Consider the following 14,091-nt stretch of genomic DNA (forward strand, 5'->3'; position numbering starts at 1 on the left):
CTTTTGTTTCCGGTATCTTTTTTTCTCCAGAAGAGCTTCACATTATCTATAGTTTACAACACAGGCAGGCCATGCTTTGCACTAGTTCTGACACACATGAATTTCAGTCACAGTGGTTTAGTTACATATTTTCCAAAAAAAGAAATGGTTTGGATTTCAGTTTCCATGGTGTATTAATGAGTAATTGCATAAAGTATAAATTTTGCTGCTAGTGCTAGCGCTTCAGTCCACAAGTCACTATGTAAATAAGAGACAGATATATGACCGACCAAGCCACTTCTTTCACGGTCTGTTGGTGACTGGTCACTGCACATCTGTCATTTCCGCACAGACAGCAAAACTGTGTAGCTGCGCTGCCTGCTTGTTTCTCAGTGATGACACCCACTTGACATTTTATAAAAATGGATAATTGAAAAAGGGAACTCACCCACAGCAAAGGAAACCATTAACAAAATGAAAAGACAACCCTTAGGAGAAAACACTTGCAAATGAAGCGACAGATAAGGGATTAAATCTCCAAAATATACAAAAAGCTCATGCAACTCTGTCAAAAAACTAACAACTTAATCAAAAAAATGGGAAAAGATCTAAAGAGACATTTCTCCAAAGAAAACATGAAATGGCCAAAAAACACATGAAAAGATGCTCACATCACTAATTATCAGAGAAATGCAAATCAAAGCTGTTGCTTCAATGAGGTATCACCTCACAGTAGTCAAAATGGCCTTCATCAAAAAGTAAGTCTATAAATAATAAATACTGAAAAGGGTATGGACAAAAAGAGAACCCTCTTACACTGTTGGTGGGGATGTAAACTGTTACAATCACTATGGAGAACGGTATTCAAGTTCCTTAAAAAACTAAAACTAGAACTATCATATGATCCAGCAATCATACACCTGGGCATATTTCCAGAGAAAACAATAATCTGAAAAGACACACGCACCTGTTGTTCATCACAGCACTATTTACAATAGCCAGGGCACCGAAGCAACCTAAATGTCCATCAACAGAGGAAGGGCTAAGAGGTGGAACATATATATATAAGAGAATACTATTCAGCCATAAACAGAATGAAATAATGCCATTTGCAGCAACATGGATGGACCTAGACATTATCACACTATGTTAAGTAAGCCAGAAAAATATGATATCACTTATATGTGGGATCTAAAAAAGATACAAATGAATTCATTTACAAAACAGAAACAGACTTACAGATATTGAAAACAAATTTATGGTTACCAAAAGTGACAGTGTGTGTAGGGGGGAATAAACTAGGAGTTTGGGATGAGCATACATATACAACTATATATGACAGATAACCAACAAGGACCCCTACTGTATAGCACAGGGAACTCTACTCAATATTGTAATTACCTATATGACCAAAGAATCTAAAAAATATATGTATGTATAGCTGAATCACTTAGATGTACAGCTGAAACAACATTGTAAATCAATTCTACTCCAATAAAATTAAAGTATTAAAAAACAAAAGAAAAAGAGAACTCACCAACAAAGATGAAAGTGCAGTAAAGAAAAGTGATAATGCTGGAGTGAAATTCAAACTGAACATAAATGGAAAAACGCTCTTCAGACGCAGTCTGAAGAACTTGGTGAAGGCAAACTTACTGACATAAATGAGGAAAGTGGTTGTGACAAAGATGAAGATGTCCTGGAGGAAGTGAGACTGGTGAAAAATCCTTCACATTAAAAGAACAGAAGATGAAAAGAATGAGAAGCCAAGCCACAGATAGGAAGAAAATATCTGCAAAAGGACTTTATCTAAAATATATAAAGAACTCTTAAATATCAACAATAAAATAAACCACCTGATTACAGAATGGATGAAAACATCTGGATACACACCTCATCAAAGACACACAGATGGCAAATAAGCATATGAAAAGATGCTCAATATTATATGTTACTAGGGAACTGCAAACAATGAGATACTATTATATACCTATTATAAAGGCAAAAATTCAAAATATACCACCAAATACTGGCAAGGATGTGGGGCCACAGGAACTTTTATTCATTTCTGATATAAATGCAAAATAGTACATATACCTCGGAAGAGAGTTTGGCAATTTCTTACAAAATTAAACGTACTCTTACCATATGATTCAGCAAGCACACTCTTTGGTATTTGCCCAGGGGAGTTGAAAACAGGTCCACACGAAAACCAGCACATTGATGTTGTTGGTAGCCTCATCAATAATTGCCAAAACTTGGAAGCAACCAAAATATCCATTAGTAGGTTAATGGATAAGAAAACTGTGGTATACCCAGCAAGAGAACATTTTTCATTGCTAAAAAGAAATGAACTATCTAGCCATGAAAAGACATGGAGAAAACTTATATGGATTTTTAAAGCAGTAAGACTATTCTGCAAGATACTATAATAGGTTCATTTGTCAAACCATAGGCTGTACATCAAGGGTGAACCTTAGTGTAATCTATGGACTTTTGGTGATTATGATGTCTCAACGGAGGTTCGCTGATTGTAACAAATGTATCATTTTAGTGTAAGATGTTGAAAGTGAGGGAAGTTGTGTTGTGTGGGGACAAGGGTACATGGGAATCCTCTGTACTTCCTGCTTAATTGGCTATGAACCTAAATCTCCTCTACTAAACTCAATGTAAAAAGAAAAAACAACGGGGGTAGGAGGAATTATTTCATAACACTGAAAGAGCAATGAAATGCTGGAAGCTGATTGAAATCAAGGATTATGACTATTTGCCAAGGTAAAAAAAACCAAAAAAATTCTTGCCTGCAAGTTTTATAGGAAGGTACTGTTCAAACTACTTTGATAAATTTTTTACAAAAACTAAATTTTCTCAATGTTTCTAATATTTTACAGTGCACTAAATACTAGTTTTCCTATTTTGTTCATTTACTTATACATTTATTTTATGCTGACAAAATTTTTAAAGGTCATGGAACAATCGTTTTTCCTGAGGATTATTTTACACTTTCAACTTGAATCATTTTTATAGTTCTACATGACTGTATAAGAACTACCCATATAAACAAGCCATTTATATAGAAATCTTTCAATTAACTGTATATTTGGATTATCCCAACCTATTTTACACATAATTATATTGAAAAATAACATTTTAGTTCAATATACATGTTAATATTATTGACTTGTCTAATCTTACGTCCTATCAGGAAACAGACTAAGAAAACAGATAGCCTTATCCATGAAATGAATGGCAGAGGAAACAGAATATAGTTGAGAAGCAAAAAGTGGGGACAAGGTGTGGGAAAAAAAGAAAGAAAAGGCAAGTCCATCTAAGTGTGATCTTGTTTAAGGTGCTTCTTCTTCATAACAATGTTCTATGAAATCTGAGGGAAAAAATTACTGTACACATTATTAAGACTTACACCGAGAGTCAGAAAAAGATAAATATATTCTAACACATATATATGGAATCTAGAAAACTGGTACTGAAGAATTTATTTATTTATTTACAGGGCAACAATGGAGAAGCAGACAGAAGAGAAGAGACTTGTGGACGTGGGGAGAGGGGAGGAGAGGGTGAGATGTATGGAAAGAGTAACATGGAAACTTACATGACCATATGTAAAATAGACACCCAATGGGAATTTGCTGTAGGTCTCAGGAAACTCAAAACAGGGCTCTGTGTCAACCTAGAGGGGTGGGGTGGGAGGGAGATGGGAGGGAGGTTCAATGGGAGGGGATATATGTATACCTATGGCTGATTATGCTGAGGTTTGACAGAAAACAACAAAATTCTGTAAAGCAATTATCCTTCAATAAAAAATAAATTAAAAACAAACAAACAAAAAAAGAATTACACTGAGACACAAAGCGTATTTCTCAAGTATCTTGCTTCTTCAGAGTACTTTTCTTACTGTTAGTAGCTGTTAAGAAATGATAATAGGTTATAAATAACTTCTCATTGCAAAGTCCTCATATATGTCATCAGGGCAGTCTAGAGGAAAAAAAAAAAACTGTCCTTCACAGAAGAAATTCAAATAATACTCTAGATAATAAAGGTAGAAACTTTTCTTCCCTCTTATGTATATTGATTTTCCTCCACATAATTACATTCTAACAAGCTTTAATGAAAATAGAACTTAGTAAGTGATAAATACAACATTTATATAAATTATGGAAACTCTATAATGAGTCCCACTGTTTACACATATTGTGATTCAATAGAAAATGCAACCATAGCAGATTTTGCAAGGAAATATTTCAGTCATAGCATCATCATAACCTTTACGTCATCTTTTTTTTCACTGAAAAGAACAACATATTCCATTATCCCACCCTGTATTTAAACATCTCCTCACTGAGCAAGTTAGCAAGGGTGAGAGTACATGAATTAATCACAGCAGAAATGAACTGCCTATTATAATTAGTAAGAAACCATACCTTTTGGGAAGTTAAAACAATCAATTCCTTAATTTTATAGACCATCTAAATATTTTGCTTAAGGTCACACAAATGGAAACCAAATCTCCTAATACTCTTATCTAATCATTATACAATAACACCAACAATGAGGAACAATATTAATGTTTCAACACACATATCTCTTGGTATAAAGTTACAAGACTGTGGGGTCAGAACTAAGAGTTATAAAAACACACTATGTCTTTATCCCTGTGTGACCTGTATTAAAAAATCATACGGTGCTTCAGTTGGCCAAACATTACTCCAACAACTGTGGCTTCATATGCTCTTTACTGATGATGGGTTTCGAATTTTACTGCTATCAGTTCAATGAAAGGACTAATGAGAATACATCCAAAGTAATCATTCCAGTTTACTGAGAAGAGACAATATTAAGCACATAATACCATTTGTGCTCAATACAGAAACTACTACAAAATGTATGATATATACAACTTACGATCTAATTGTTTTTATTAAGCCAAAAATGTAACAGAGCTTTACAGGGAGAACCCAACTACATTTAATTAAACATAAAAATATGGATTAAACAACAACAAAAGAAACAGCCTATCGCTGAAGACACATTAATACAAGAAAGTTACAAGGAACCCATTTAAGATTTTTAGAAGGTAACATTCTCAACAATATAAGTGATTTGGGTATCATGATGTAGAAGGAGGTAGTGATACTACTTGCAGAGTCCTTTCAATCTTTCACTTTCAAGACTGGGTAAGTCTACTGAGTCATGAGTTTTCAGGGTCTATAATATCTGAAGAATCACTATAAGAGCCTCATTAGCCTTCGACTGAAGAGTTCTATTACTCTAGAAACTTAGAAAGTCAGGATGTTGTGAAAGTATAATCTTCAATAATGAACAAATCTTTGATTTATAAATAAGTTTATTTATAATGATATTTACATAATAAAACAAAACACATGAAACTCACAAGTTATACAAAGAAACTGATGCATAATAAAAACAGCAATATAGACCAACAGGCAAAAATTTAAAGAAAGATTTAATAAAGAGTTAAATATCAAGTAGACAACTTTACTTCTAAATTTCACTTTGTCACCCACACTGAATTGGAATTGAAGAATGGCCCTTTCTTCAGGAGGTCCTGTACTGGAAATTCTGCAAAGTGGTAAATTATATTTTGATAAGAATTCAAAGTTAATGACCTATTTCCATGCAGTACCTAATGCTGCCTTAAAATGAAGTCACAGTCTGCTTTGAAGTGAAACAGCCTGCTAATCTGTTCTGCCAGGCTAGAAAAATGTCACCAACATTTTGCTGATATGTGGAGATGTGACAGGAATAGACTACTATTTAGAGTAGAGAGAACTGGAGCAGAAATGACTGGGCAACAGTTTCAAGAGAAGCAAAAGCCAGGGGAGGGAAAATAATGAAAACATGCACAAGAATAGGTAGACTAGTAAGCACAGTTAGTGCAGTTGGGAAATGAACAGAAGGATTTACTTCATGGAGCAAGATAAAGGCTTCTTCAGTTACTATTCACTGGAAAACAACTTAGTGCCTAGCCAAACAAATTTGTGTTAACAGAAGTACTTGGGAGGCCCTGGGCGGAGGGGTTAGTATATGGAATGCCACCTTTAAATTCAGGTTGAGTTCTTGTTGATAGTGGTGAACATCTGTTTCAAATAGCAATAAAATGAAAGCTATATAATCTATACAGCTGCATTCTTTAACATAATAAAAAAAAACTTCAAATGAGACGAGCAAAAACAAGACATAAGCATTGTCAAATAAGGCACATGTAAAAATCTACACACATTATCCAGTGAAAGACAATATATATATATATTTGGAGGTAGAAATAATTACAAAAATACTGACATTTCTAAAGCATTAGCGTATTTGTTACAAACAATCACCAACTAATCCCCATTCAGAAAACTGTTTTGTAAAATGATTATTTAACATCTTCAAGACTACATATTCGTGGCTTTTCTTGAAATTTCACATGTGAGCATCTGGAGAATTCAGTTAGTGGCAAAAAAGTTGTCCATACTATGAGAAATGTAATATGGAAATTATAAAAAGTTATAAATGTTCATAAACCCCACGGTCATCATAATGTAAATGTCCTTGAGTGCACCAAGTTGATATTTCCTCATCAGTCAGGAATTAACAATTCTCATTTCACAGGCCCATTGATGTTTTTAGTAATGTGGCTATATCTGCTGGCATACTTCCTTCGTCACCTGCAGGTCAGAAACTGGTGTTAAGAGTTTGATAAAAAATATTTCATGAAGCATACTTCTTTCCAATTTTCTTTACTTTTGGTGAATCCTTAATCATCTTTCAAAGCCCAGTTAGATTCAGTGTTACTTCCTGTTAAAAACTTTCCCAAATTCCTACAAATATTATTAGGGCTACCTCCCCTGTGCTCATGTTCACATTGCCAGCAGAGCTGTCTACAGCTTCTCTTTCTGATTTGTTAAAGATATAAAGACATACATATAGATAGCCTGGATCAAATCCTACTTCTTCACATAGTATTTACTCCTCAGGTTCACTAAATAAAAGCATATATGTAACAATCTGAATGTGAAAATAAGGACAAAACTCACAAATCCAAACAGAAATAATTTCATCTAAACTTATTTTCAGTCCAAAGATACAATCACTGACTTAAAGAAAACTTCAATTAAACAAGACCCCAGTATCTAGACACTTATCCAGGTGTCTCTCTTTCTCTATCACTCATACAGACCCCAGCTATAGTCTAAACTTAAGACAATACTTTTACCTACTCTTCTCCCTTCAGTAAAAAAATATGCATAAGATGACAAACCACTGTATAAACTCTCAGGAAATTCACTGACATGCTTGCCTCTAAACCTGTCCAAAGACTTGAAAACAGTCCATGAAATCCAAATTTAACATCACATAAAAAAGTAAGATACAGAAATAACTGGTCATACAATAAAAAATAAACTTTATGAGGAAGCTGGGTGATAAGAGTGGGAAGGAGGCTTTTATTTGCCCTTTTATATCTTAGGAATCTTGAACTATGTGGATGTATCTACTTTTTTTTTAATAAAAAATTAAAAACCATTCTCTTCAAAAAGATGGAGGAAATGGAGAGGGTTCTCCTATTTGATGATTGTTTCTAATATCCAGTTGCTCTTTAATTTGAAATTATTCAATTTTTTAATAAATGCATTTTATTGTACTCTAGAGTAATGAGTATTTTGCTAGTCAAAATGAAATGAATATAAATGTCAGAGTTCTCAAGAAAATATTGTGCCATGTGCTTTGGATTCATAAATATTTCTAATATAGTAAGTAAATTATAAAACTGCAGATAAAAGTATGGACCCGATTTTATTTCTGGAATATTTCTGTGTCAGAGACTAGGAATGGAACACACAGAATTTTTCAGAATCAAAGTGGTTTTATCAGTTCTGGCAAAATGATCTTAGTTGTTGGAGTACTTTTGACACAAGTATGCTTATCTTCTGTGCTATCCATAATCTGCATACCAATCAAGGACTCAAACCATCTTTGTGACTCCCTGCTACTGCTAAGTTGATGCCTTCCCATATTAATAAAGTTTATGCTGACAAAAAACTTACCTTCATCTACTGTGGTCATATCTTGTTCTAGTTTCAATTTCTGTTGATTAATTTTTAGCATGGATTCTTCAATTGTCCCTTGGCCTATTAATTTTATAACTAGTACTTCTCTAAAGAAAACATAAGATATGTCCACTGGTTACTTAATATAAAATTATTTGATATATATCAACTATTAAATACATAAATCACTTAAGAATGTAGTAAGAATAATTAGAAAATTGTTTAACATATACATCCATAAATTTAAATTCTTTTATTCACACTATTTGAGACTGACATTTTCTGAGCATGTCACTTTCAAACATCCTTATTGATTCAAGAGATAAGAAAAAGATATCTATAAAAATTGCTGGTATAACTGTATTACAACAAACAATTCTGAGTTCAGGTAGGTATTTCATTTTAACAAAGAACATGCTTTGCTTATCAGGTTCCAAGAGATATAGTTTAGTACAAAAAGTATGGAAGTGTTGTAAAGTACAAAGATTACATAGGAGGTTTTAGTTCTACAACAAGTACTAATAAATATTTGGTTCATAAATGAACTTAACAATGTCTTTTGGAAATACAGTAAAATACCCCACAAAGACTGATTGTTTGCTGTTTACATTGAGAACAGAGCTGAATTATAGGTATTTTCACCTCTTTATGTAATGTGAGCAATGTCTAATTTAACCTTCACCTAAAATACCTACAGCTCACATAATCTATTTCCTGTGAGGTAAGAAGGAAGCAACTTTATCACATTACCAAATCTGTCTGGCTCTTACATGGTTTAACAAGAAGTTATTTCAATTACTAATCTTTTTCAAAGGGGCTGGGTGGGCCATTGGTAGGACTTCATTTTCATTAGCTGCAGAACGATATGGACTGGGGGTGGGAGGTTATTCTGTTTTATTTTTTAGGCTGTACCATGTAGCTTGTGGGATCCTAGTTCCCCAACCAGGGATTGAACCTGCGCTCCTGGCAGTGAATATGCCTAGTCCTAACCACTGAACCTCCAAGGAATTCCCTGCTCTAATTACTAGAATATGAATAGGTTACATAGTGGAGTTCATATCCAACACTGTTGGTATAAAATACCACAGGAGCCTTGCTTTGCTGAAAATATAAAAACAAACAACGAAGGTAGGACATCTGACACATCATATTCTAATATTCTATAGAAATTAAACTAGCATTTGATTAAAAATAAATTTCAACTGCAAACACTCACTTCGTCTGGCCTACTCTATGGCATCTATCTTCTGCTTGTTTGTCATTGTAAGGATTACAGTCAATGTCATGAAGTATAACAACATTTGCTGAAGTCAGGTTTATTCCTAAGCCACCAGCTTTTGTTGACAGCAGAAACACAAAGATATCCATATCGGTATTAAATTCATCAATTAGATGAATCCTATAAGATAAATATATAAGGTTAAATCTCACAAAAAGGTTTATAATGAAAACTGAAAGCAATCACATCACATGGAAAATAAACTTCAAGATGTAAATATATGCTCTTGGCACTCTAGTTATTTTTCTTTTCTATACCATTTATCTCCCTACTATTAATAATTCTTACTTTTAACTATGCAGGTTTGATTAATTCCTAATTAATTTTGTCTTTTGTGAAAAGATTCTTGGCTTTTCTAAATTCTGATACGGCTTTGTGATCTTTAACCTTCTTAGAGTCAGTCAGCTATGACTCACAGACAATATATATACCTGATGAACCACGCATTTCAAGATTAAACTATAATGGTGTATTCTCTTTAGCATTACTTCTCTTCCTACTCAATGCAGGAAAAAAAAATTTACTCTGGCTGATAAAAAAATAAACCAAAGATATAATGCAGTTTAAACACACTAGAAAAAGCACTGCTTTTAAGACAACCAAAACCCCAAACTTACTCAACTACCCTCAAAATAAGAAAAGTCCAAGATTTTAAGGTAATCTTGGTTTAAAGATAATGTGCTCTAGACTCAGAATGATTTTCAAAGAGAAAAGCACTGAAACACATATAACTCCACTAGTTGTTTCAAAATATATTTGAATATGATTCAGACAAAAAATTAAATTTTCCTCATCTTAAGGTAATGAATGATCGAAAGTAACCAAACATAAGACTCCAAGCAACATACAACTCCATGAAAAGCTCTAGACATTTAAAATTCTAACATTTACTCTTATTTGAGAGTAAGGTAGAGAGATTTTCTGAAACCAAAGTATACCTACCTTTCAGAAATCTGAGTCTTCCCATCTAATCTGAGGTACCTATGCTGATGATGTTTTAAGAGAACCTCTAAAATATCCAGCATCATGGTAAATTGGCTAAATAATACAACTCTATCACCCTGTGGAAATACATATATTAGTTAGATACATAAAAAATAAAATTGTAAATATCTAATGAAAAACTGCTTCTTTAATAATAATAACCAAGTAATCATAGCTAAGATAAATTTCTTATTTTAGATTGTATATAAATTATCTTCTAAACTTTGAACCTAAAATTGATTTTTAAGACTAATTAATGGGAATAGCTACAAAAAATACTAATTAGATTGTGATCTTACAAATCTATTTCACATGTAAACATTATGCATTAATTTATGTTAATGCTCACATATAAGGATTAATTTATGTTACCATTGTATCTTCAAAATACTAAGTTTGAAGCAATTATATAGAATGTCACCTATGAAATAATGACAGTTTTATTTTAAAAATCAACATATTCTACTAACTTCTATTAGATGGAGGAAAAGTAATCAGGAAAACATGCCCAAATACATCCAAAAAATGCTCAAAACACTAATTTCTAGAAGAATGTAGAACATGGGCTAAAACCTCAAGAAAGTCAAATCATGCCAGAACTATTTCAAAGTAGCTGAACTAATTGGGAAAACATACAAGGGAGAAATATTCTTCTTTAGTACCTTCTGCTTCAATTCAGACAAGATGCATCCTAAAACTCGAAATTTTCCAGAATCTAAAATCAAGTCCATGTCTAACTGGAAGTTATTAATATGTCGATACTGTTTACAAAGTACATGTAATTCAAAGTCTGTCATAACTTCCATATCTTCAAAGATCAGGTCAGGGTTAGCCTCACAATGTGTAGGTTCCTCAAAATAAAACAGAACAAAACAATATACACCTCAAAATGAAGGTAATTTATAATATGATTAGAACAACCTAATAAAATTGTTCAGATCAGATAAAACATCTAAGTCATTAGATATTTCAGTGCAACAGATTTGGCAAAGGAAATTAATATTTATTTTTTAGCTATAATACAGATAAGTTCTTACTGTTTTAGAGATAACATACTGATATATTTACAGCTGAAATAATGTCTAGAATTTGGTTCAAAATAATCCTGGGGAGGATTCTAGGTGAAACAAGAGAGAGCAGTCTCATTCCCGATGATAACTGTAGAATATGGGTGAAGGTTACACAGGTAGAAGCTTTCATTATACAACTCTCTCTACTTTTACATGTCTAAAATTTTCCATGAATTTAATATAAAAAGTTACAGAAAACATGGAAACAAAAGCACATGGCTATGTTAGAACAAAACTTTATTTGTAAACATAGCTAGTGTCATATTTGGTCTTACGGTCACAGTTGGCTGACTCTTGATGTAGACTGTCAATCCTTGGCTCTTCTGTCTCCTAACTGTTTTCAACTTTGTCTTAAAAATGTTTTTCTTAAATATTTGGTTAAAGGGTTAATATCCTTATTAGGTTCAATGGTCTGACTTTTAGACTAACAATGAATCTCAAGCCTAGTAGTGCTAATAAAGCATACTGTTATCATACAAAATCCTTACCTTTAGCATAAGCTGAGACATTTCCTTGAGTTTTTCAGCTGTGTAATATTGGCGATGTAATAAAGGATGATTGGCCATTTTTCTCAATTGCATCATGACATTGCACATTTCTGTATTTTTTTCTGTGATCCAAAAAGTACACATTAAAAAAAAAACAAGTTGATGGCTGTTTGCTGAAATACATCTCAATGCAAACAAAAGGTTTTAAAACTATTTCTTCAAATTCGAACTTAAAAAAAAGCAAATCCCATTATATGATTAAACAAAAAAGCAGTTCCAGTACAGGATTATTCTTTACATAAAATTGTGAAAATAAGGTTATACCCATGTTATTGATAGACTTTTTCAATCTGTTGAAGAGACTCATATAAAGTTGTTCCTGCTTCTCTGACATTGCACATAACTCAATTCGATCTTTTTTGGGGGGCAGCTGCTTAAGAACCTGGGAAAGGAAAACAGTTTAAGCAGATCATTCAAATAAAGAGTAAAAAAGATTTTAAAACCAATCATAATAAAAATACACAGATAAGAGTTACCTCTTCTTTTACTCTTCTGAGAATAAATGGTTTTATAATTTGTTTTGCATGTGCTATTCTCTCCTTTTCATATATACTTTGCTCATCTGCTGATTTCTAAGTAAAGTAAGAACATGACATTTTAAAGTTATTACACAACATGAAACTTTCCTTCACTACATTCTGAGTTGTTTCCCATAGAAATTCAATTAATTCTAGATGGAACTTGAATTCTGGGCTGACATATAGTTCTTAAGACTCCACATGTACTTTCAGGTTTTGTGACAAATCATGTACTCTCCGGAGGTAATGAAATTGAACTGCACTAGGATAGTGTTCAGAAGAAATTAACTCATGAGTCATTACTGATTACACAGATAACTCTCTTAAAAAGATATGTGTGTATTTAAGGGAGTTTGGGTGGAGGTAAAGAGAGAGATAAGTAGAAACTTGTATTTATTTGTAGAAAATGGCCCCCAAAGAAAGCTAGCGCAGGTGATGCAAATCATTAGTCTACACAAACAGGGTAGTTCCTGGCCAAAACCTGTTAATTTTGGAGAAGAGGAATTTTATACCAAGATTTTAAAGGAATCCTCCATATCCTATGATCTGCTATGGCCACCACGTGGAAGGGAATACATTAATGAAATTAGAAAGGCAGCTGGCAGGAGAAGATTATCAGAAAATTCTCACAAAATACATGTGATTTGTGAGAGTGTCAAGAACCTATATAAACACTGTTGTGCTGGAAAATCAGAGTTCCTGAAAACTATACTCTCACTTTTTCTAAAGTAATGGGGAAAAAATTAACCATATTTTCTTGTAAATAAGATTTCTTTATTGTGACCTTTAATTTATGGAGTGTTAATGCAAAACAAATCTCCCAGTATATGAATTTTTGGGATATTCTACCTTGCCCAGCTTTATAGTTTACCTATTAAAAAAACGCTAATTTATCTAATTTTAAAAAAGAAGATGATACAATCAAACTTTCTCCACATATTAAATATCCGAGCTATCCACTGATTTGAAATGATGATTCAGAAAATCAGGATATTAAAAACCAAAACTTTTAGACAATGATTATAGAAGCCTCCAGTTTATTTCCCATTGTATTTTGGCTGACTTCCCAACTCATCCAAATACAGGGATATCAACCACTTAAACTTATTTCATAGGACATATGTCCAACGAAAACAAGAAAAAAGACAAAACAAAAAAATGGTTCTGGTAAAACACAAAGTAAGACATTTGAAAAAAAAAATATGAATTTATGCTTACTGTCTTAGAAGAAAACATTCTTCGTATTTCACTGGTGCTACTACTGAACATGTGTGGCATAACAAAATTCAACAGCGACATGAGTTCTAACAGGTTATTCTGCACAGGTGTGCCTGTGAGCAGCAGACGGTTATTTGCCTATGAACAAAGGTAAAGTTTAGATTTAGTGTTGCCTTAAAAGAAAAAAAGATCTATATACTTTTTAGTTATCTCCCTCAGTGGAGGAGAAAAAAATTAAAACCATTATTAGTAATAAAATATTCTGTGATGAAAGATAAGTAATTCTAAAAAATTATCATCTGTTGTACTTCAAGGTAGAATGTATAAAACATTCAGTTTATAAGTGGGTAATTCATGTTCCCACATTACTTTTCTATGAAGCAATGAAAGAAGACAGATTACAGCTGATATCCATAAAGTTTATCC

General features: G+C 32.8%; 1 protein-coding gene across 3 annotated transcripts in view; it reads right to left on the reverse strand.

Moving 5' to 3' along the window:
• Positions 1–5,323: 5,323 nt before the first annotated feature.
• The window catches only part of SMARCAD1 (SWI/SNF-related, matrix-associated actin-dependent regulator of chromatin, subfamily a, containing DEAD/H box 1), an 84,682-nt gene continuing 75,914 nt past the window's right edge, over positions 5,324–14,091 (reverse strand). For all 3 annotated transcript variants that reach the window (XM_043870996.1, XM_043870995.1, XM_043870997.1), the window contains 9 exons: positions 13,666–13,803; positions 12,406–12,501; positions 12,194–12,311; positions 11,870–11,991; positions 10,974–11,162; positions 10,270–10,388; positions 9,265–9,447; positions 8,046–8,155; positions 5,324–6,668 (listed from right to left, as the gene is read on the reverse strand). In XM_043870996.1, coding sequence (XP_043726931.1) covers positions 6,607–6,668; positions 8,046–8,155; positions 9,265–9,447; positions 10,270–10,388; positions 10,974–11,162; positions 11,870–11,991; positions 12,194–12,311; positions 12,406–12,501; positions 13,666–13,803 — 1,137 coding nt within the window. In that variant the 3' untranslated portion in view covers positions 5,324–6,606. The remainder of the gene's footprint in view (positions 6,669–8,045; positions 8,156–9,264; positions 9,448–10,269; positions 10,389–10,973; positions 11,163–11,869; positions 11,992–12,193; positions 12,312–12,405; positions 12,502–13,665; positions 13,804–14,091) is intronic.

This window comes from Cervus elaphus, chromosome 17 (genome assembly GCF_910594005.1).
Source record: "Cervus elaphus chromosome 17, mCerEla1.1, whole genome shotgun sequence".
Taxonomy (NCBI): domain Eukaryota; kingdom Metazoa; phylum Chordata; class Mammalia; order Artiodactyla; family Cervidae; genus Cervus; species Cervus elaphus.